At 51.7% G+C, this 21,641-nt stretch overlaps 1 protein-coding gene across 1 annotated transcript; it reads right to left on the bottom strand.

The window, feature by feature from the left end:
• Window positions 1-14,204: 14,204 nt before the first annotated feature.
• Window positions 14,205-21,641, bottom strand: cdhr5-rs (cadherin-related family member 5, related sequence). Its single transcript, XM_030114020.1, has 14 exons — window positions 21,573-21,641; window positions 21,256-21,464; window positions 20,076-20,132; window positions 19,904-19,996; window positions 19,746-19,832; window positions 19,547-19,657; window positions 19,306-19,470; window positions 18,317-18,407; window positions 18,102-18,208; window positions 17,826-18,026; window positions 17,630-17,752; window positions 16,373-16,451; window positions 15,888-16,075; window positions 14,205-14,666 (listed from the first exon to the last, which is right to left on the bottom strand). Exons 1-14 carry the CDS (start codon window positions 21,637-21,639, stop codon window positions 14,205-14,207), a joined length of 2,040 nt encoding a protein of 679 aa, XP_029969880.1. The 5' UTR covers window positions 21,640-21,641.

Genomic DNA, 21,641 nt, shown 5'->3' with positions numbered 1-21,641 from the left:
TGGCCCGCAGGGCTGCCTTCAGTGATCGATGGAAACGCTCACAAAGGCCGTTTGCCTGCGGATTGTAAGCTGTAGTGCGATGGACCTGCACCCCAAGTCCCGCAGCCATAGCATTCCACAGCGCCGAAGTAAACTGGGCCCCCCTGTCCGAGGTCAGGTCGGACGGCGTGCCAAAACGAGAGACCCAGGTAGCTATGAAAGCCTGGGCAACCTCATCCGCTGACGTGGAGGAAAGGGGAACAACCTCCGGCCACCTCGTAGTCCTGTCCACCATAGTGAGGAGATAAGTGCACCCACGGGAGGACGGGAGGGGACCAACCAAGTCCACATGCACGTGGTCGAACCTCCGATCCGGCACCAGGAATGGTTCCAGTGGCGTTTTGATGTGTTGGTGGACTTTGGCCCGCTGGCAGGAAACACACGCCGCAGCCCATCCCCTGACGTCCTTCCGCATGCCAGGCCAGACGAACTTGGCACTCACCAGCCTCACAGATGCCTTAACACCAGGATGGGAGAGAGAGTGCAGGGCGTCGAACACCCGTCGGCGCCAACCCGCAGGAACCATCGGACGAGGAGGACCTGTGGAAACGTCGCAGAGTAGCAAAGATCCGTCACCATGGCAGGGAACATCCACAAACCGCAGGCCCGTAACAGCTGCACGCCAGGCCTGCAGGTCAGCGTCCTTAGCCTGATCAGCAGCCATCGCTGCGAAGTCCAGCCCCAGGTGCACAGAGGAAATCAGCACCCGCGACAAGCAGTCTGCCACACCGTTGTGCTTCCCGGCCACATGCTGAATGTCGGTGGTGAATTCTGAGATGGAGGCCAGCTGGCGTTGCTGGCGGGCGGACCATGGCTCCGAGGCTTTGGCCATAGCGAACGTCAGCGGCTTGTGGTCCACAAAGGCCGTGAATCTGCAACCCTCCAACAGGAACCTGAAATGGCGAGTTGCCAAAAACAAAGCAAGGAGCTCCCTGTCAAAAGTACTGTACCTCCTCTCAGCAGGCCGAAGTTGCCTGCTGAAAAAGGCGAGAGGCTGCCACGCCCCCGACACCCACTGCTCGCACACAGCCCCCACGGCGACATCCGAGGCATCCGTGGTGAGGGCCAAAGGAGCAGCAGGGAAGGGATGAGCCAACAAGGTAGCGTTAGCCAGGGCAGACTTTGCCTCCTCAAACGCCTGGAGCCGGTCAGGAGACCAGTCCACCTCCTGTGACGCCTTCTTCTCCTGCAGCGCCCCGTACAGGGGGTGCATTAGATGAGCCGCCTGTGGGATGAACCGGTTGTAGAAGTTGACCATCCCCAGGAACTCCTGTAGCAGCTTGACGGTACGTGGCAGAGGAAACATAGAAACCGCCTCCACTCGTGCAGGCAGCGGAACAGCTCCCCGTGAGGACACCTGGTGACCGAGAAAGTCAATCTCCGTCAACCCAAAGCGGCACTTCGCTGGGTTGACAATGAAGCCATGCTCATTCAACCTACAAAAAAGCAGCTGTAAGTGCTCTAAATGTTCACTGGCAGAAGCGCTGGCCACCAAAACATCATCCAAATAAACAAACAAAAAAGGTAAATCCCTTAAAACAGAGTCCATGAGCCGTTGAAAAGTCTGCGCGGCCCCCCGCAGGCCAAAAGGCATTCTCAAAAACTCGAACAACCCAAACGGAGTTATTATAGCAGTCTTGGGAACGTCCGCCGCGTGCACGGGAACCTGGTGGTAGCCGCGCACCGAGTCCACCTTTGAAAAGATGGTAGCTCCCGCCAGCCGAGCAGAAAAGTCCTGGATGTGCGGGATGGGGTAACTATCCGGCGTGGTAACTCCATTTAACCGCCGAAAGTCCCCACACGGCCGCCACCGCCCATCCGGCTTAGGCACCATGTGAAGAGGGGAAGCCCACGGGCTATTGGACCGCCGTACAATCCCCAGTCGCTCCATCACTGCGAACTCCTCCCATGCCAGGGCCAGTTTAGCAGAGTCAAGCCGCCGCGCCCGAGCAAAAACAGGCGGGCCCACCGTGGGGATGAAATGCTCCACTCCGTGTCGAGTAACTGCTGCCGAAAACGTCGGAACAGTCAGGCTCGGGAAATCCGCGAGAAGGCGCTGATAAACATCCCCCACAGCCAGCATGTTGGCGAGGGCCACGGGCTCTGGCCCGCCCAAAGTGCAGGGGTACGTGGAAAAGGATACAGAGTCAATCAACCGGCCGTTCGAAACGTCCACCAGCAGTCTATGCGCGCACAAAAAGTCTGCGCCCAGTATAGGCACGGCCACCGAAGCCACTACAAAGTCCCAGGTGAACCTACGGCCACAAAAAGACACAGTCACAGACCTGGTGCCGAAGGTGCGGATGGTAGTCCTGTTGGCGGCGCTCAGCGGGGGCCCGTGGCCGCCCTCCAACGCGTCCACGGCAGACGCCGGCAGGATACTCCGCTGCGCGCCGGAATCCACCAGCCAGCTGCGCCCAGACAAGCCGTCGGTGACGAACAGCAGCTTATCCGCTCCGCCAGAGCCCACAGCTGCTACTGAGCACCGGCTCTGGCGTTTCCCTGGCCCGGGAAAGCACAGGGCGGCACGCAGCGCTTAGCCTTAGTCCCAAAACGCCGGTGGTAAAAGCAGAGGGCCATATCCCCGCGTCGGCGGCTCGACACCGCGGCCACAGCACCATCGCGGAGCTCCTCTGGTGCGGTCCCAGCCGGGGCAGGCAGCAGAGCCTGAACGCTGTACCGGGAAGTGGCCAAAAGAATCCGGTCCGCCTCCTCAGCCAACCCCCGGTAGTCCTTCGCGGCGACCAGCGGTGAGTTGGCCAACGCCGTGCGCACTAGAGGCGGCAGCTGGCGGAGGAACAGCTGCACAAACAGGAACGATACATCACCGGGTCCGAGCAAAGCCAGCATGTTCTCCATCAGCTCGGAAGGCTTGCTGTCCCCCAAACCGTTGAGGGACAGGAGGCGGTCGGCTCGCTCGGCATCGGACAGCTGGTACAGCCGCAGCAACAGAGTCTTTAAGGCCCCGTACTTGAAGGCCCATAACGCGGCGCGTCGTCTGGGCGTCCAGAGCAGAGACGACATGGTAGTAGCGCGTCTCATCCGTAGTCACCCCCCGAAGCCGGAACTGGGCTTCAACATGCTGGAACCAGGGCTCCGGATCCTGCTGCCAGAATTCTGGAAGCTTCACAGTAGCAGCGTACACAGCAGGAACACCTCCGGCGGCCGGAACGGCGGGCACAGCGGGATCCCCCGCATTAAACATGCTCAACAACGAGCAGGGTCACCAATGTGGAAGCCGAGACAAGGAGGCGAAAGAGCGGGTCTATAAGTTTATTGTCGGACTTCACACACTACAGGGAAGCAAAACAACCCCCACAACGGAAGGAACTAATCCCCTATATATATGGTTCACACCCCCCATCAACCAATCTCTAATCTGGTGACGAGCACCCCTAGTGGACCGCCACAATCATTTCATTTAATTCAAAATATGTAATAATTTTCTTCACTTCAACATTGACTTCATGTGTTGTTTTGCACAGACTATAGTTTTCTTTCCTACATGCACAGTGATGTTATGGATCAATGTTAGAGGAGAATTATGAATTGGCAATAATTCACATTTTTAAGGTTTAATTTTAAGTAAGACACTTCACAAAACAAATCCCTGTCTGTGATGTTTTACTGGACGTGACCTCTGTCTTTGAGAAAGACATCTGTATCGTCAGCCCAGCCCAGGCTGATTGTCGTTTGTTTGCCTAGTACCATTAACTTTCCAAAATCTTGCCTTTTTAAATGAGAATTGAGAATATTTCAGTAGAAAGGACTAACAGGAAATCTCTGTGTTCTTCCTCCATGAATTAAGAATGTGGGGCATGCAGCTGGTGGTAACAGGACTGCAGGCTGCTGTTGGTTTTCCTACAAAACAATTCAGTAAAACTAACAAAGTGTTCTCCAAAACCAAATAGCTTGAAGGAACGACAAATAAATGTGGGTTCCACTGTGATCCCAGATTTCAGTCAGTTTGCACATGTATGAGTTAGAATTTTATAATCATTACTGTACAAAGTTAAATATCTAAGCTCATCGACTAGTTTTAAATCTTTACCCGGTTTTGGAATGAGGGTGTGTTGTTAATGTAAGACTCTTTTAATGTATGGAGAAAAAGATCTTCCCAAGAAGAAGATTTTTTTTTAAAACCTGTATTTGCAGATATAAACTCTGGTTTAATCATGTAATGATCAGTAGAGCACAGTGGAGACTGTAGAAGTGACTGCAGCTCAGTCTCCTCATGACATTAACCACAAGAGAACAACAATAGAATGGCGACATCTGCTGGTCGATTTGTGTCATAACAAAAATAAATGCCCCCTCTGTCTCTTTTATGTGAGAACTATATGTATTAAGAAAAAGAAAAAAACATTTCACCTTCACTGGAAAGAGGTGAAGCAGAGAGACGGAGGACAGGGGAGACAGCCGTGGCTTCTCAGTGTGTTTCTCGTAGAGTCGGCCAGCGTTTCTGCCTGAATCCTCGGTTTGCTGTGTGAGAAGAACCTGGAATCCTGTTTTTGTTCCCAGGAAGTTTCTGCAGGTATTTCCTGCAGCGCTGGATTGGTCTGGCTCTGTCTCTCTCTCTGCCTGGGTGCCTAGCAACGGTTGCTAGGGTGACAGCATTGGTACCTATGATGTCATCAAGATGAAAGCAAAGGCATTCTGTGCTTTCAAAACACAGGATACACATTCTCACTTCACCTACTAGAGTCAGAGGAAGATAAACCTGGTGGATTGAGACATTGCTGAGCCGAGTTCGTTTGCCAAATCAGGAACCATGGATAGAAAACCCCGCATTGTGGAAATACCAGGATACATCATTTATGAAGATGACCTGGCGAAACGCTGTGCTTCTCTTTTGCCCACTGTCAGGAAATCTCCCAGATCTGCAGAGGCTGAGGTTCCGGAAGCTGCTCAACCTCAAATTCAACAGGCAGAAGTGACTGAACCTGTGGTCGCCTTCGAACCTGATCTGGAAGCTGAAGCGGAGGGTAAAGGTAAAGCTAAAGCTAAAGCTAAGCCTGATCTGGAAACTGAAGCGGAAGGTAAAGGTAAAGCTAAAGCTAAAGCTAAGCCTGATCTGGAAGCTGAAGCGGAAGGTAAAGGTAAATCTAAAGCTAAAGCAAAGCCTGATCTGGAAGCTGAAGCGGAAGGTAAAGGTAAAGGTAAAGCTAAAGCTAAGCCTGATCTGGAAGCTGAAGCGGAAGGTAAAGGTAAAGCTAAAGCTAAAGCTAAAGCTAAAGCTAAGCCTGATCTGGAAGCTGAGGCGGAAGGTAAAGGTAAAGCTAAAGCTAAAGCTAAACCTAAAGCTAAGCCTAATCTGAAAGGTAAAGCTAAAGCTAAAGCTAAGCCTAATCTGAAAGGTAAAGGTAAAGCTAAAGCTAAGGCTAAAGCTAAAGCTAAGCCTGATCTGGAAGCTGAAGCAGAAGGTAACGGTAAAGCTAAAGGTAAAGCTGAAGCAGATCAAGGAAGAAAAGCTGTTGATGAGCTGGTCAGATCACTGGTCATGTATTTGCTCCAAATGGTCGAGACGTTCCACACTGAGCAGACCCTTGATAAAAGCTGCAAGCGGCTGAGTGAGCAGCTGTGGCTCAGAGTCCAGGAGGAAGGACTGACCGTCTGTCCAGGAAGCACAGAGCGTCTCTGCATTAGCATTTTCAAAAGCCTTTGCAGACGATGGACGACTCCTGTGGACACGTTTCTCACGATGCTGTGCGATCCAACAGATGTCCAACAGATTGTGACCGTCATCGTGGAACATCTGAGGACAGAAGCGGAATTCGTCCCAAAAAGACGGTGTGTTGACGAGCTGGTTAAATCACTCGTGACTTATACTTTCAAAAACGCCGAGACACCCTGTCCTGACCAGACCCTGGACGCCGTCTGCCAGCCGCTGAGTGAGCAACTGTGGGTCCAGGTCCAGGAAGGAGGGGTGAGGATCCCTCCGGGGAACACACAGGGTGTGTGTCAGAGGATTTTGAAAGCCCTGTGTAAAGACTGGTCTGGTCTGGAGAAAGTGAGGACTGCCATGACGGAGAACGATCCGTCGGTCATCTGCAGGATTGCGCAGGTCGTCACGAAGCGTCTGGAGAAGGACGCCACCGCCAGCCCGGACAGAAACTGCCTGAACGACCTGGTCAGGTCCCTCGTGGTTTACGGGTTCAGAAAGGCCAAGATATCCTGCAACGTTAAAACCTTGGACAGCATCTGCAAGTCGCTGAGCGATCGACTCTGGGTCCAAGTCCACGAGGACGGCTTGAGACGAATCCCAGAGAAGACGGAGCGTCTCTGCAAGGAGGTTTTCAAAAGCCTTTGCAGAACGTGGCTGTCTGAAACCGCGGTCATGAATCTGCTGATGCTGAACGATGAATCGCTTGTGGCGAAGGTCGTGTCTGTCATCGCTTACCATCTGAGGACATCCTACTGCTTCAGAGCCATCACAAACGTCATGTCAGCCACCAGGAAATCCGTCCTCCAGCTGTTTGTATGCTCGTCTGAGTGAGGGCCACATCCTGACCGTTTGAAGATAAGAGAGAAATTTAAAAAAAGCCAGAAGTGCTGAGTCCTGCAGCAGCAGCCTCTTCACCACATGGACGTGAGCAGCAGAGGCTGACATGTTGAACCTGCCGTCTGTTGTGGTGGAAGCTGTCTGGAGATCTCGCTGCCGTTGTGTTAGTGGGGTCTGGTTGCTTTAAGTTAGGGAATATCCAAAAACAAGTTCTAGTTCAGTCCTAGTTCTGATCTTTGTATTTAGCGACTTCATAGAAGTGAGTTGACATAACTTGTACTGGTAGCTGTAACTCTGTAGCCCTGCCTGAAATACACCACAGAAGAAGACCGGAGCTCGGAGCTCCACCCTCCCTGCTCTGTAACAAAACTTCACTAAACCAAATAACCACAGTAGCTTCAACAGGACACCGGGAAGACGGACTTAAAAGCTGTATTTTCAGCACATTTTGGCCGTTTTCCTGTCCGCTCGACCTGGAAATTGCAAGAAAAACTAGTTTGTTGTCCACGTTTGACAAGTTGTCCGCTCTTAGATGTGCGCTCACTGTCTGATAGGCTTCTGCCTTCTGCCCGCGACACAGATTTTTACTTAAACAAGAAATATCATCATGATTTCAAACCGTCACACCCCTGAAAAGAAAAGAAAAAGTGAAAGTGAAAAGAATTTTTCTCCATTAGAAAATATTTTCCCCTGGAAACACACCCTGTTCTCCGACCTCTACACACTCCTGCTGTGGCGTTTTACGGTTGTGTGTTCCTGACTGCGGCTCTGGGCCGTCGGCCCGTTTATGCCACAGTAAGATTTACACACTTCCTGTTAAAGAGACACGCGCAGACGGTAGGGATGAAACGAAATAGAAAAAGAAATGACCGCTTTTTGTTATGTAACAGAGTGGTGTGTGTGAGGTCAATTTGGATGACAGTAATCTCCTCAGCTTCCCCAGTCACACAGAAGGACACAGGTTCAGCGGTTAACAAAAGGAGGTCAGAGGTTCCAAGTTAAAAATAATTTATTCTGTTTCTGTTAAATTCGGTTAAATTATCTTTACACAACAAAAAAGAACTTAATTTATAGGCGCTTCATTCCAGTCAAAAGTCCCGTGCGCGGTTGGGCTGGCCCACACCAACACGCCACTGTACCGAGGACATGACGCAGGATCAACATTTAACATGACAGCAGCTCAGGATGAAACAAAGACAAAGACAAAGAGAAAAAAACGAAGAACAAAGACAGCCGTGGTGTGTCTGCGCTGGAAACGGGGCTCGAACAGGGCAGGACCTACAATAAAAAGGGTTTGTTACAGCCTGCACACCTGGTTGATTAACGTAAAGTTACACAACAACATACCGCTTCCTACTTCCGTTAGCGGGATAAATGCTCAGACCAGCACCGGACCATCGGGACCCACGCGCCCGATCTACAGCTGCTGCGGCATGCGCTTGACGCGCTCCCCCCGGAGCCATCGCGATACTGCAAGTAATAACTTCCATCAGGACCAATACGATATATTTCATAGAGGGGGCGTTAGCCTTTACCTGCTCTCATGGAACACCGCTACCAGCCAGCACCAACCCGGAAGTGCAAGAACCAGAGGCCGACACAGACATACGAGGCAATAGGCTGAGAACTTTAGGTTACTTAACGTAACCCCGGTTCTCAGAGTAGCATGAGTGAGATGTCTCACTATGGGATACGCCCCCAGCGTATGCCTCAGAAGCATTTATCTCACTACGCCAATCCTGATTGGCTGGTGACCGCGACGCCCATCGAGGGTGGAGCCACCTACCCTTTAAGTAGCCTGCGTCATCTACGCAGCGTCACTCAAAATAAGCGCCTCTTCTCGCTTCGCCCAGCAAGAAGGGCTGTCTGGTGAGACATCTCACTCATGCTACTCTGAGAACCGAGGTTACGTTAAGTAACCTAAAGTTCTCTTTCATAGCATTCGTTTCGATGTCTCACTATGGGATATGGAAACTCCCGTATTGCCAGACATGCTTATCTCGATCGACCACCAGCTCTCAGGAAAGGCCCCCTGCCCTAAGAGAGCCCTGTACTGCATGAGGTGGAGATGGCGGTGGAGAAAATGCTGTAAGAACAATAGGAGAGCATGAGCCCACCACCTTGGGCACGAAGGCCAGGTGGGGCTTCAGTGACACCCTGGCATTCCCAGGGGCAAACTGAGTGCACGAGGAGTGCACTGAGAGTGCATGAATGTCACTAACATGCTTGGCAGAGGCTAAAGCTAGAAGCAGCGCTGTCGTCAGAGACAGATGCTTTAAGCTAACCTCCCCCAGTGGTTCAAATGGAGCCCCGGAGAGCCCATTTAAAACTACCGCCAAGTCCCATGGGGGCGCCAGCGGCCTGGAAACAGGAAGCAGCCTGCGTGCCCCTTTCATGAAACGGCAGACCAAAGGATGTTGGCTGACCGTTTTTCCACCAAACCCCACATGGCATGCGGCAATTGCAGCCAGATACACCTTTATCGTGGAGAAGGCTTTACGTTTGTCAATCAAGTCCTGCAAGAATGACAAAATAACACCAACAGTGCACTGAGAAGAGATGTGTCCTTTTTTCTGACACCACTCCTCAAACACCCTCCACTTACAGTCATAAAGAGACCTAGTGGAGGCTGCTCTAGCGCTCTGAATAGTGTTAATCACATTCTGAGGGAGTCCAGCAGCATTTAAATTACACCACTCAGGGGCCAGGCCCAAAGAGCCAGGCGCTCCGGATGTGGGTGAAATACTGCTCCCCCTGCCTGTGACAGCATGTCCCTGCGAAGGGGAAGCTGCCACGGCTGTCACGACAGGAGTTGATAAATCTCCGCGAGCCAGTGCATGGCCACCCACTGCGGAGCTATCAGAACCAGCGTGTGGCGATGCTCCCTGACTCTGTCCAGAGTTGGGGGAATCAAAGCCAACGGGGGAAAGGCGTACAGGAGAGCCGGCGGCCAGACATGTGCGAGCGCGTCCACGCCGAGCGGCGCACCTGGATCGCGTATTGAGAAAAACAGCGGACATTGCGCGTTCTCTCTCGACGCGAACAGATCCACAGCGGCTCTGCCATAGCGGGCCCACACCTGCTCCACGATGGCTGGATGTAACATCCATTCTCCGTAGAGCGGCGCACCCCTGGACAACAGGTCCGCCCCCCGGTTCAGAACCCCCGGGACATGAGTGGCTCTCAGAGACCGGAGGCGCCCGCTGCTCCACAGGATCAGTCTGCGTGCCAGCATGTGTAATTGCCGGGAGCGCAGACCCCCGTGACGGTTGATATATGCCACCGTCGTTGTATTGTCCATTCTCACCAGGACATGATGTCCCCTGAGAAACGGGAGAAAGCGTCTCAGCGTGAGAAACACCGCCAAGAGCTCGAGGTAGTTTATGTGAGCGCGCTGGAGATCCTCGCTCCAGACGCCCCTCACGTAATGGTCCTCGCATAAACCACCCCAGCCCGACATGCTCGCGTCTGTGGTGATCACTTTCCGGGACCGGACGGGGCCCATAGGCACCCCTGTCACCAGAAAAGCCGGGTGGCGCCAGCGACGCAGTGCCATTACGCATTGCGCACTGACCGTCACCCTCCGTGCACCATGACGCACGGGATTCAGCCTGAGGGAACGCACCCACAGCTGAAAATCCCTCATGTACAGACGGCCGAGCCGGACTACAAGGATGGCCGAAGCCATCAGGCCCAGTAGTCGGAGGCATAATCTGAAGGGGACCAGATTGCGCAGGGTGAAACGCGAGAGGCAGGCTCTGAAAGCGCTCACCCTCGCCGCTGACAGACGGGCCGTGAAGGACACCGAGTCGAGTGATAACCCCAGGAAGATTATTTTCTGCACTGGAGATAATACACTCTTTTCCGAGTTTATCATAAAACCCAGGTCGATCAGGTGTTTTATGAGGATGTGCGTTTGCGCGATGGCGTCCTCTCTGGACCGTGCCAGGAGGAGCCAATCGTCCAAGTACGTGGCCAGCCTGATGCCCTGTCGCTGCAGCGGGGCAATGGCCGCTTCTGTACAACGCACAAACACCCTTGGGCTCAGAGATAACCTGAAGGGCAGCACTCTGTACTCGTAACAAACACCCTGAAAAGCAAACCTCAGATATTTCCCGTGAGGAGGATATATCGGAATGTGGAAATATGCATCTTTGAGGTCGACTGACGTGAACCAGTCGTTCCGACGCACCATACGCAGCAGGTATGCGTGTGTAAGCATCCTGAACTGGTATGTTCTGAGGTATTTGTTCAGAGCCCGGAGAACCAGGATTGGGCGAATCCCGGTCTCTCCTCGTTTGGGGACCAGGAAATACCTGGAATAAAAGCCGCTCTGACATTGTCCGGGAGGCACCATGCATATTGCTCTCTTTTCCAATAGCGAGTGAATTTCCTCCTGGAGAACACGAGCTGACTCTCCGCGCGCCTGAGAATGCACTATACCAGAGAAACGAGGGGGGACGGCTGCAAACTGAAGCCTGTAACCCTGCGATATCGTTCTCAGAACCCAGGCTGAGCTGGAGAGCGCAGCCCATCTCTCTGTCCTCAGGCAGAGTGATGTGACAGCGTCTGTCAGACCGCCTGTCACTGGAGACTCCATAAACGGTGTTATGGCGCCCCCTAGTGACAAGATGCGGCTGCAACCGGCGTGCGCCACTGCGCATGCGCCGGGTGTTGACAGGTCCGGTGCAGCTCCGGGACCGGAGACGGGACGTCACCCGCTCCGGAACCGGGAGCGACACCGAACTGTTTATGTTCTTGTTTGTTAATTGTGACTGCGCCCTCGACCTGCGGTCTGGATGCGGCAGCAGGACACTTTTTATTAAACAAGAACAGTGAAGTGTGCTTGTATGACTTCGGGGAGCGCACGCAGTAGCGGGGACTCGTGGGCTCCGGAAATCGAACCAAGCACGCTGAGGAAGAAAGACGGGTGGGGCTGCTGAACGTGCAGCACCGGCACCGGTCTGAGGAAGGAGACCATCAGGTCGGCTTCTTCTTCTTCCTGGCCTGCGGGCCGCCAGTCTGCTCGTTCTGTGACGGCAGAGCTGCTGTCGCTGCAGTGGCCTTTCTCGGCCAGCCGGACCTCGCCTCCTGTCTGGGTGGACCAGCAGGGGCAGGACGGGCTTTCGGCCGTGTGGGGATTTTAAACTGAGGGAAAGAAGGACGTGCCGTAGCCTGCGCGGCGCTCTGCCGCGGGGCTGGGGCAGGTGGACGCTCGGCTTTGCGCGGGAGGCAGAGCTGGAGAGCTTCATCCTCCCTCTTCTTCGCCTCGCAGCGCTGCTGCATTGAGGCGAGAGCGGAGCCAAAAATGCCGTCTGGTGTGATCGGCATGTCCAACATGTCCTCCTTCTCTCTGTCCGATAGGTTAGACAGGTTGAGCCATCTGGCTCGCTCCTGTAACACCATCGTCCCCAGAGACTTACCCGTGGCCTGGACCGCACAGCGCTGCACGCGGAGGCAGATGTCCGTTATCACGGTAATCTCGTCCCACACCGCTGGGTCAGGTTTGGTCGCCATGTCCTCAAACAGCTCCGCTTGGTAAGCGGAGAGCATGGAGGAGACATTAAGCGCCCTGACAGCCAGCGCTGCTGCCCTGTAAGCCCGCTCAGTCATGGCGGACTGGACGCGGTCCGCTTTGGAGGGCAGCGTGGGATCCCTGGATGAAGCGGCTAGTCGCGGGTGCAAATGTGCAGCGACTAGCGGCTCCATGGGGGGCATACGGAGAATACCGAGCTTCTCCATGCCCTCGCAATCCAGGGAGGAAGCTCCGTGGATGGAGCTTCTGCCGCTGAACGGGCGATCCTTCCATGACGAGGACAACTCGTCGAGCAGCTCGGGGAAGACGGGGAGCAGCTGCTTAGCTGTCCTCGCAGCCTGAGGGAATTTCTTCCCTTCATAACGGGACCTGGTGGTCTCGGTTATCGCTTCAGGCCAGGGGATGTTCAGCCGGGATGCAGCGCATTTACACACGGCCTGCATGTCCATGAATCTGAGGTCTTGCCATGCAACACGTAGGCCACACCAAGTTCTTTTTATTTAGGATTTTACTATCATTTAAAATGCCCGTCTCTAGCATTCGGGGCACCTCCAGGTGCCCTTCCAGCAGGTAAAGGCTAACGCCCCCTCTATGAAATATATCGTATTGGTCCTGATGGAAGTTATTACTTGCAGTATCGCGATGGCTCCGGGGGGAGCGCGTCAAGCGCATGCCGCAGCAGCTGCAGATCGGGCGCGTGGGTCCCGATGGTCCGGTGCTGGTCTGAGCATTTATCCCGCTAACGGAAGTAGGAAGCGGTATGTTGTTGTGTAACTTTACGTTAATCAACCAGGTGTGCAGGCTGTAACAAACCCTTTTTATTGTAGGTCCTGCCCTGTTCGAGCCCCGTTTCCAGCGCAGACACACCACGGCTGTCTTTGTTCTTTGTTTTTTTCTCTTTGTCTTTGTCTTTGTTTCATCCTGAGCTGCTGTCATGTTAAATGTTGATCCTGCGTCATGTCCTCGGTACAGTGGCATGTTGGTGTGGGCCAGCCCAACCGCGCACGGGACTTTTGACTGGAATGAAGCGCTCGTCTGTAAATTAAGTTCTTTTTTGTTGTGTAAAGATAATTTAACCGAATTTAACAGAAACAGAATAAATTATTTTCAACTTGGAACCTCTGACCTCCTTTTGTTAACCGCTGAACCTGTGTCCTTCTGCGTGACTGGGGAAGCTGAGGAGATTACTGTCATCCAAATTGACCTCACACACACCACTCTGTTACAGTTAGTTTCAACTCTAATCGAACGGACGCGGCTTTTATGGAAATTCTAAAGCAGAAAAATAAAATCCTTGAAAAACTACAACAAACGTCTCCATTTATGAATATTGTGAGACTTATTTTATTCATCATTTGATCAATCGATCGATAGATACATAGATATACATAATTTTTCCAGCAATAAACCAAAACTACTCAATTGATCAATCTCTGTAATTAAATGAGCAATGATTAGAAACAAATAAACAAAAGCAGAGGCTGATTCAACAGTGGCTGAGCAGCAACGCGAATAATAATAAACCTTATTCATGTTTAATGCATGTGACAGGAACTCTGTGTCCATGAGAGATGCCAAAAATAAATAAATAAAAACAACAAAAAACATTCTGAAAACTTGAAAACACACAGTTTAATTTAAGGGTCTTTTATTGGCAGCACTGACATTCCTTTATCTCCACAAAAACACAAACAAATTAGTTGAATTTCCATAAGAAAAGTAGCTGAATGAAGCAGGTGTCCAATTACAAGTCAGGCGAGATGGATGTCTGCTTTCTGATTGGTTGGTGCTTGAGATTTGTGTCCTGTTTTCTGATTGGTGGGTTAATTTAGCCTTGTGTCCTGCTCTCTGATTTGCATCGGGGCTACAGATGGGTCCTGTTCTCTGATTGGTCAGCATGTCAAGTATGGGTCTCTCTGATTGGTCAGCATGTCAGGTATGGGTCTCTCTGATTGGTCAGCATGTCAGGTATGGGTCTCTCTGATTGGTCAGCGTGTCAGGTATGGGTCTCTCTGATTGGTCAGCGTGTCAGATATGGGTCTCTCTGATTGGCTGGTGAGTCGCGCTCTCACCCTGGTTTTCGGCTAACTGTCAGTCACTTGTCCCGTGTCTCATTTGGCCGGTGGGTCAGTCTTTGTCCTCTTCTATGATTGGCTGGTGACTTGGATTTGGGTCCTGTTCTCTGATTGGCTGAACATCAGACAAACACATGGTCTGATGTTCTCCTTTAGCCTCGCGCAGCGTCTCCTGTGATTGGCTGGTGGTCCCGTCTGAGTTGTCGCCCCCGAGGGAACCGTCGGACTCCTCGGTGGGCGACAGGCCGGCAGGCACCAGCGGCGGCAGCGCGATCTCCCAGCCGTGAGCGCCCCCTGGAGGCTTCTCCACCACGGCGAACAGGTCGGTGTGGAACCTGCAGCGGCCCGCGGGGTTGGCGAGCTCCAGGGCCGAAGCCGGGAGGCGGTGGGACGGCCTCCGGGTGTAGATCCCCGGCGCTCCGTGAAAGCTGTCGCCCTGCGCCGACTCGTACTGACGGCCGAACGCTCGGCTGTACGGCGGATCGTCCATGAACATCTGGGGGCTGGAGCTCACCTGAGAAACACAAGACGGTTCGGATTCAGTCTGAGTCCGAGCAGACAGAAAGCTGCTGGACGGAACACGAAACAGCAAGAAAACACCACAGCTGGAGAGCAGGGATATTATGTAAAATGAAAATAAAACCAAATGAAACGATGTCCGAATGTCTACAGACACACAGTCTGTGAGCACCGCTGGATGATGGTCATGTTCTGGTCCTCAGACCGCACTGCAACGAAAACATGACGGATCTGGAAACCACAGCAGAAGTTGGTAACTCATCTTAAAAACCGTTCTGAAAGCCATCCAGTCACAGCAATCAATTTGGAAAACTGTCGTCTGCTAACAAATCTTGGAGACGTTCCAGTCCCAGAGTGGACCCTTGCTCTGGTCTCCATCCCCCCAGGACAGAGGAGTGGAAAACATCATGAAGATGGCGGCAGGGCCAACAGTGCAGCATCAAGTCCAGCTTCCAACTCTTCTGGCCAGAGTCCATTGAGGGACTCCTACTGGAGATGTCCAGCCTGGAGGGGAGGCGTGTTTGAGGACACCTGGAGAGAAATCGACCTGCTGGACGTCCCACAGCTGGGGAAAGCTTAGGAGACTCCTCTTATTTTATGGCGACTGCCCTTTCCCAGCACACGAGCCTCTGCTGGTCTGGTTCAGAGTCTGCAAGCTCCAGGTCCAGATCTAGCTCCAGGTCCAGGCCCAGATCTAGCTCCAGGTCCAGGTCCATGTTGTTCACAGCTGGAGAATGCTGAATAGAAATTTGGTGGTGAAAAATGGATTTTTGTGCTGGCAGTTGAAAGAGACCGGTCAATTTTGACCACAAACTCTACAGTAGGGGTGGGAGGTGAAGACGACAGGAGGGTTAGGAAGGAAGCATCCGGCACGTTATCAGTAGGGAGTTAAGAGTCAGTCTGTCAGCTTTTTTTTTTTTTTTCCCATTTCACATTTTACACAACATCCCAACTTTAATGGAAACAAAGTTCTGTTTATTCTTCACAGTGAAGAATACGACACTGATACACACAACACAACACAGCACAGCAGAACACCTGCACGACAACAGGGATTCCAAAGTAACGGAGTGTCTTTGAACTCACCACCTGAGACCACAGTGATCTCTGCAGAGACAGAGACATTACTGTTGACCGCGCTCGGCGCAGCAGAAACACGGGTTTTCTAAAAATGTGTCGTGAAAAGTGTCGTCAGTGAAACTCTGGTCTTTCTTACCACGCTGGACTGTTTCTCCGCCGCCGCGTCGTCCCGCGGCTCCGGCAGTCGTCCTCTCTGGACGGTCCGCAGCAGGACGAACAGGACGGCTGACAGGAACAGCAGCAGCAGCATGAGGGCGATCCCTCCGGCCAGCCGGCTGTCCACATGTCCGAACAGCTGCTGCTCCGTGAACGCACCGCGGGGGACTGGAAGCAGAGAGAACCCCAGTCAGTGAACGCAGCACTCCCTGGCCCGTCTCCGTCTTTCTGCCCAGCAGACAGCAGGGGGTCGTCCTCACACGCCCGCCTCGCTCACTGTCCACTAACGTCCACGTCACACTCCTAACACCGTCATTAAGTTTGTGACCACACAGCGGTGGCGGGTTTAACCTCCAGCAACAATGAGCGGCCGCTGGAGGTCACCCACCCGGAGGCCCGCTGCAGAGAGGCCGGAGGGGATTATGGGAGTGCGTGTTCACACGTGTGAGACAGATCCGTCCTCACCTGCCTGTCCTCTCTGCAGGACTTCAACGTCCACTGAGGCGGAAGCTTCTTCTCCCGATTCTTTGTCTCTGGCCACGACCTGCAGAGGAAACCCCAGAAACACACAGTGGTCATTGAACGCCACATTAAACCTGCAGGCTCATTCAGTCTCTGTCGATTCAAGTTTTGTTGTTTTTCTCTGCTGGTTTTTTGTTTGGTTTTTGTTGTTTTTTGTGTGTTTTATTGTCATATATTTCGATAAGTTGGTTTGGTTATTTTTGTTTGTGTGATTTTGTTTTTTTTTTTCTTCAGTTATTTGTTCGTTTTTGATTTGTTTGTGATTTTTCTAGTATATTTGTTATTGTTTTTTTAATGTTTTTTTATTGTTGGATTTTTTTGGGGTATAGTTTGTTTCTTCATTGTTTTTTTTTTTTTGTTACTTTTTTGTTTTTCTAATTTTTTTGTGTTTATTGTTGACATTTTAACGGCTATTGTTTGTTGATGAGACGGTCATGGTCAGCTTTTCTTTTTTGTTTCATTAGATTTGTTGTTTAAGAATTTTGTGAAGGTTATTTTTGTTTTGTTGGAGATTTATGTTTTTTATTGGATTGTTAATTTTTATGTTTGTTTTATGTATTTGTTTATTTATTTTAACTAGTTTTTATTTTTTAAGGTTGGTTTCTATGTTTTTTGTGGTTGGATGATTGCAATTTTATGGGTTGCAGGCTGATTTCCTGTCTTTTTGTTTAATGTAAGCTTTTAATTTTTGTTTTGTTGTTTGGGTGTTTTGGGACATTTTGTTTTTGTTGATCTGTCATTTTTGATTTTGTTCATTTTCATGGTTTCTTAGCTTGTTATTGATGACTTGTCAGAGTTTTTTATCTTTCCTTTGTTAGATTTTGAATTTTTTTGTATGATTTCATTTATTTTTGTTTGTTTGTTGTTGTTTCTGGATTGTTCATTCATCTCCCTGCTGGAGTTTTCCATCTCATTGTTTAGTCTGATTCCTCCGAGCGTTGAGCAGCTCCTCAGCTCCCCGGCTGCTGGAGTGGTTTCACACTGAGAAGCTTTTAGTTTTCATCTTTTCTCCTCTTCCTCCCGCCGTTCGCTGTTATTTCCACTTGAGCAGCGGTGAGCAGAATGAACACACCTGAACGCACCGCAGCTTCTCGCTCACTGGGTACCTCCACAAAACCAGCCTTTTCCCGGTGGCGCCGAGCCGACCTCTGACCCCTCCACCCGTCCCCGTCGCCGTGGAAACCTGGCTGCGGACCTCACCTGGAGAATGTGTCTGTCGAAGGCACGCAGTTGGTCCGTCCTGGCGATCAGGACCCCGTCCTGGGTGACTTGGTAGAGTCCAGACGGCGGATGGACGGAGTAGTGAATGTTTGGATTGTGGCCCTGTGATTGGACAGCAGCGACTCAGCGGGTGTGATGGAGGCGGCGGTGCGGGCGGTGCGGGCGCTGCTCTTACGTGAGAGAAATCGCGGTCGAACGCCTGCATCTGCAGCACCTGGTTCCCATAGGTGGAGACGATGGAGGCGGGGCTGGAGCTCTGGATGATGAAGCCCTTGAAGGTGGTCCGGTTGAAGGCCGGAGGGAACAGGTTCTCGTGGAGGACTCGAACCAGAACCGACGCCACGCTGTACTTCAGCCGGTCGTCCACCTGGTGCACCTGGACGGCGAGAGAGTGTGTGTGTGGGGGGGTGCTCAGAGTCGGGTGGAGACAGAAACAGGAAGTGGTAGTTACCATGACGCTGAGGGTGAAGTTCCTCGTCTGGAGAAGGTCGTCGACGGCGCGGGTCAACCTGATGTCTCCCGTCCTGCTGTTGATCACAAACCTGCCCTGGTCATCACCTGGAGGCAAACACACACCTGCATGATTCTCCAGACCCTGATATAGACCTGTGCACACATGTAGATACATATCTCACAGGTTTCTCGAGACTGAGTGCAGAGTTTGACCTGAGAGGATTGAATAGATCAGAGGAGAATCGATCCCTCTGTCTCCATCCTCCGCTCTGATTGGTCCAGGAGAAAACTCCAGAACAATGTCCTGAAACGGAAACAAATCAACGCATCTGTTCCCTCAGGTGTTTATCTACCCATTGTGCCAGGTGTTTACCCGTCCTGTGTTGTGTATACCTGTAGTTTCCTGTTGCCGAGATGTCCGTTTACCTGTTGTCTTGCACAAGCGCTTACTCAGGTGTTTACCTGTTGCCTCTGGTGTTTACCTGTTGTGTCTCAGGTGTTTACCTGTTGTGTCTCAGGTGTTTACCTGTGGTGTCTCTGGTGTTAACCTGTTGTGTCTCAGGTGTTTACCTGTTGTGTCTCTGGTGTTTACCTGTTGTGTCTCAGATGTTTACCTGTTGTGTCTCAGGTGTTTACCTGTTGTGTCTCTGGTGTTTACCTGTTGTGTCTCAGGTGTTTACCTGTTGTGTCTCAGGTGTTTACCTGTTGTGTCTCTGGTGTTTACCTGTTGTCTCTGGTGTTTACCTGTTGTCTCTGGTGTTTACCTGTTGTGTCTCAGGTGTTTACCTGTTGTGTCTCTGGTGTTTACCTGTGGTGTCTCTGGTGTTTACCTGTTGTGTCTCAGGTGTTTACCTGTGGTGTCTCAGGTGTTTACCTGTTGTGTCTCTGGTGTTTACCTGTGGTGTCTCTGGTGTTTACCTGTTGTGTCTCAGGTGTTTACCTGTGGTGTCTCAGGTGTTTACCTGTGGTGTCTCAGGTGTTTACCTGTTGTGTCTCAGGTGTTTACCTGTTGTGTCTCAGGTGTTTACCTGTTGTGTCTCAGGTGTTTACCTGTGGTGTCTCAGGTGTTTACCTGTTGTGTCTCAGGTGTTTACCTGTGGTGTCTCAGGTGTTTACCTGTTGTGTCTCAGGTGTTTACCTGTTGTGTCTCAGGTGTTTACCTGTGGTGTCTCAGGTGTTTACCTGTTGTCTGGCTGGTGTACCTGGTGCTTCTGTGTGATGTTGGTGCTGTAGGTGGGGTTCATGCAGACAGGAACCCCCGGTGACACAGGCGTGCAGGGCAGGAAGTGAGGGTAGTGGTCGTCGCCGTCGTCGACGATGATGTCGAGCACAGCCGACGTGTTGAACTTCTCCACCGTGTTCGATTCCTGTCGGATTCACGGGTGACACTTAACCCACCGGCTCTCTGAAGGGTTTCGCGCGGCGTTCGGTCTGAGACTTCACCTCGGCCCACAAGACCAGCTGCATGCGAGTCTTGGTCTCGTAGTCCAGCGGTTTGTTCAGCACCACGCTTCCACTGTTGGGCAGGTCGATCCTGAAGAAGTGTGCGTCCGGCTGCAGGGGACAAGGCCGCAGGACGGGGGACGGTTCGGAGGTGGCAGGCAGAACGGTGGACAGCTGGACTTATCCAGACGAGTCTTACCCATGACTTGTCAATGATGTAGGTGATCATGTCTCCGTCGGCATCGACGGCCCTCACGGTGAAAACCACGGAGTTCACTGCAGTCACCTGCAAAGCCAAACATCTGGAGCTGCCGCTGAACCTCCTCCAGATGTTCTCTCAGAGCCGCCAGGCGTTACCTCGCTGACGGTGAGCGGCTGGACGGTCTCCTGCAGGAACGCCGGCGTGTTGTCGTTTTCGTTCAGGACCTCCACCAGGATCCGGTAGCGACCCTGCAACGGGGGCAGGGTCTGCTCAGCTCGGCTCAGCTCCGCCCACTCCGGGGGGGGCGCCACAGCTCAGGGAGCCTACCTGGACCACGTCGTCCTCGTAACAGGTCAGCTCCGCGATCAGCACTGAAGCCACCACCTGAGAGGCAAACCGTCAGGTGAGACAACATGACCCGGTTCCAGCTGGGGAGTCCACGTCGGGGGGGTGAATTTATGTTTCATATGTTTGGTTTGTGTTCCTCAGGTTTGTTTTCAGGCCTTTCAGAGAGGATCTGGTGATTTGTCAGCTCCAGGTGGGACGAGCTCCTCATGTCTCAGTGTCAGGTGTGTTTCAGGTCAGTTTGAAATAGATTGTTTAGTGCTGTCATGCGATCAAAAAAAAAAAAATCTAATTAATTACAGGATTTGTGATTAATTAATCTAATTAATCACATTTTTAATCACATATCTGCCTTAGGTCTCCAAGTGAAGAATTCAAATTCAGGGACGTTACAGAATTGTAGTCATGACTCATCAAACGAAAACACCGAGAAGAGAAGATTTGAAATCCATATTTTTGTTGATGAATGAAGCTCAGTCCGGACGTCTCGTCCAGAATAAACTCTGAGCCCAGTCAGGCGACTCAAATGACACTTTCAGTGTGTTTCATTAATGAAATTCTAAAGAAGAAAAAGTTTAAGAACATCCCAGCAAACCAATTCGGCCTGGTGCACTATTCTAAAATGCAGTACAAATATAGATAAAAAAAAAATCTGAAATAAAATGAGGCTGAGTGTCAAACAGGCACTGAAGCAAACTAAATTCAAAACGAATACAAAAGCTAGCTCAATGCAGCAATTCAAAATGAATACTACAAGTAGAACATGCCTCTAAATGAGAAAACAATTCTATTCACATTGAACCGCCACTCAAGTGTGCTATAATTAATCTTAGATTAATTTTTTGATTGTGTTAATTTGTGGTGTAATTAATTAATCTAATCAATGCATTAAAGAGACAGCCCTAGTATTGTTTTATTTTAGAGTGCATCCATGTTTGTTTTGGTCATGTTTCTGGTGTTTTTAGGCGCGATAGAGCCGTGTTCCATGGATGTTCTTGTCGTGTCCCTAGCGGGTTTCCTTTGTGTTTTGGTCCTGTTTCGTGTGTTTTGGTCGTGCATGTGTTGTGATTCAGCTGTGTTCCAGTCATCTCTCTCAGGTGTCTTGGTGTCGTTCCAGCTGTAGGCCTGGAGTGTTGCCGTCTTGGCCGTCTGTCAGCTCTACCTCTCGGTCCAGGACTCTGGAGGCGGACGTGTTGAGCCTGATGGTCCGGCCCTCCAGGTAGAACCACTCTGCATCCTGGCCGCTCAGGCACAGCCGCACGGTGTTGGCTCCCGGATCGGCCCGGATGTTGACGTCGGAGACGAACCGACCCGCCGAGCTGTTCTCCGGGACCGAGGCGAAGATGTCCGACCCTCCGAGACACAGACTGGCTGCGGAGGAAACGCTGAGGTCAGTAACAGACCGGGTCCGGTCAGATCAGCAAACACCAACGAACAGTGAACACCTGACAAACAGCAGGAGCTCTGACGGCGCTTCACCTGTGACAACATGATAGGAGAGTCTGAGAGTCGCCTGCCACAGGAGCAGCCTGCAGGGCCGCAACATCC

This window comes from Salarias fasciatus, chromosome 17 (genome assembly GCF_902148845.1).
Source record: "Salarias fasciatus chromosome 17, fSalaFa1.1, whole genome shotgun sequence".
NCBI lineage: Eukaryota > Metazoa > Chordata > Actinopteri > Blenniiformes > Blenniidae > Salarias > Salarias fasciatus.
This window is presented reverse-complemented; position numbering and strand designations above follow the sequence as displayed.

Bases quoted from the DNA above. Each gene is read 5' to 3' on its own strand.
- cdhr5-rs (XM_030114020.1), bottom strand. From the start codon at position 21,639: ATGTTGCGGCCCTGCAGGCTGCTCCTGTGGCAGGCGACTCTCAGACTC. The intron at 19,997-20,075 runs GTAGGCTCCCTG...CCCCCGTTGCAG, and splicing joins ACGAGGACGACGTGGTCCAG to GGTCGCTACCGGATCCTGGT. The intron at 18,408-19,305 runs GTACACCAGCCA...TTTCCGTTTCAG, and splicing joins ACATCACACAGAAGCACCAG to GACATTGTTCTGGAGTTTTC.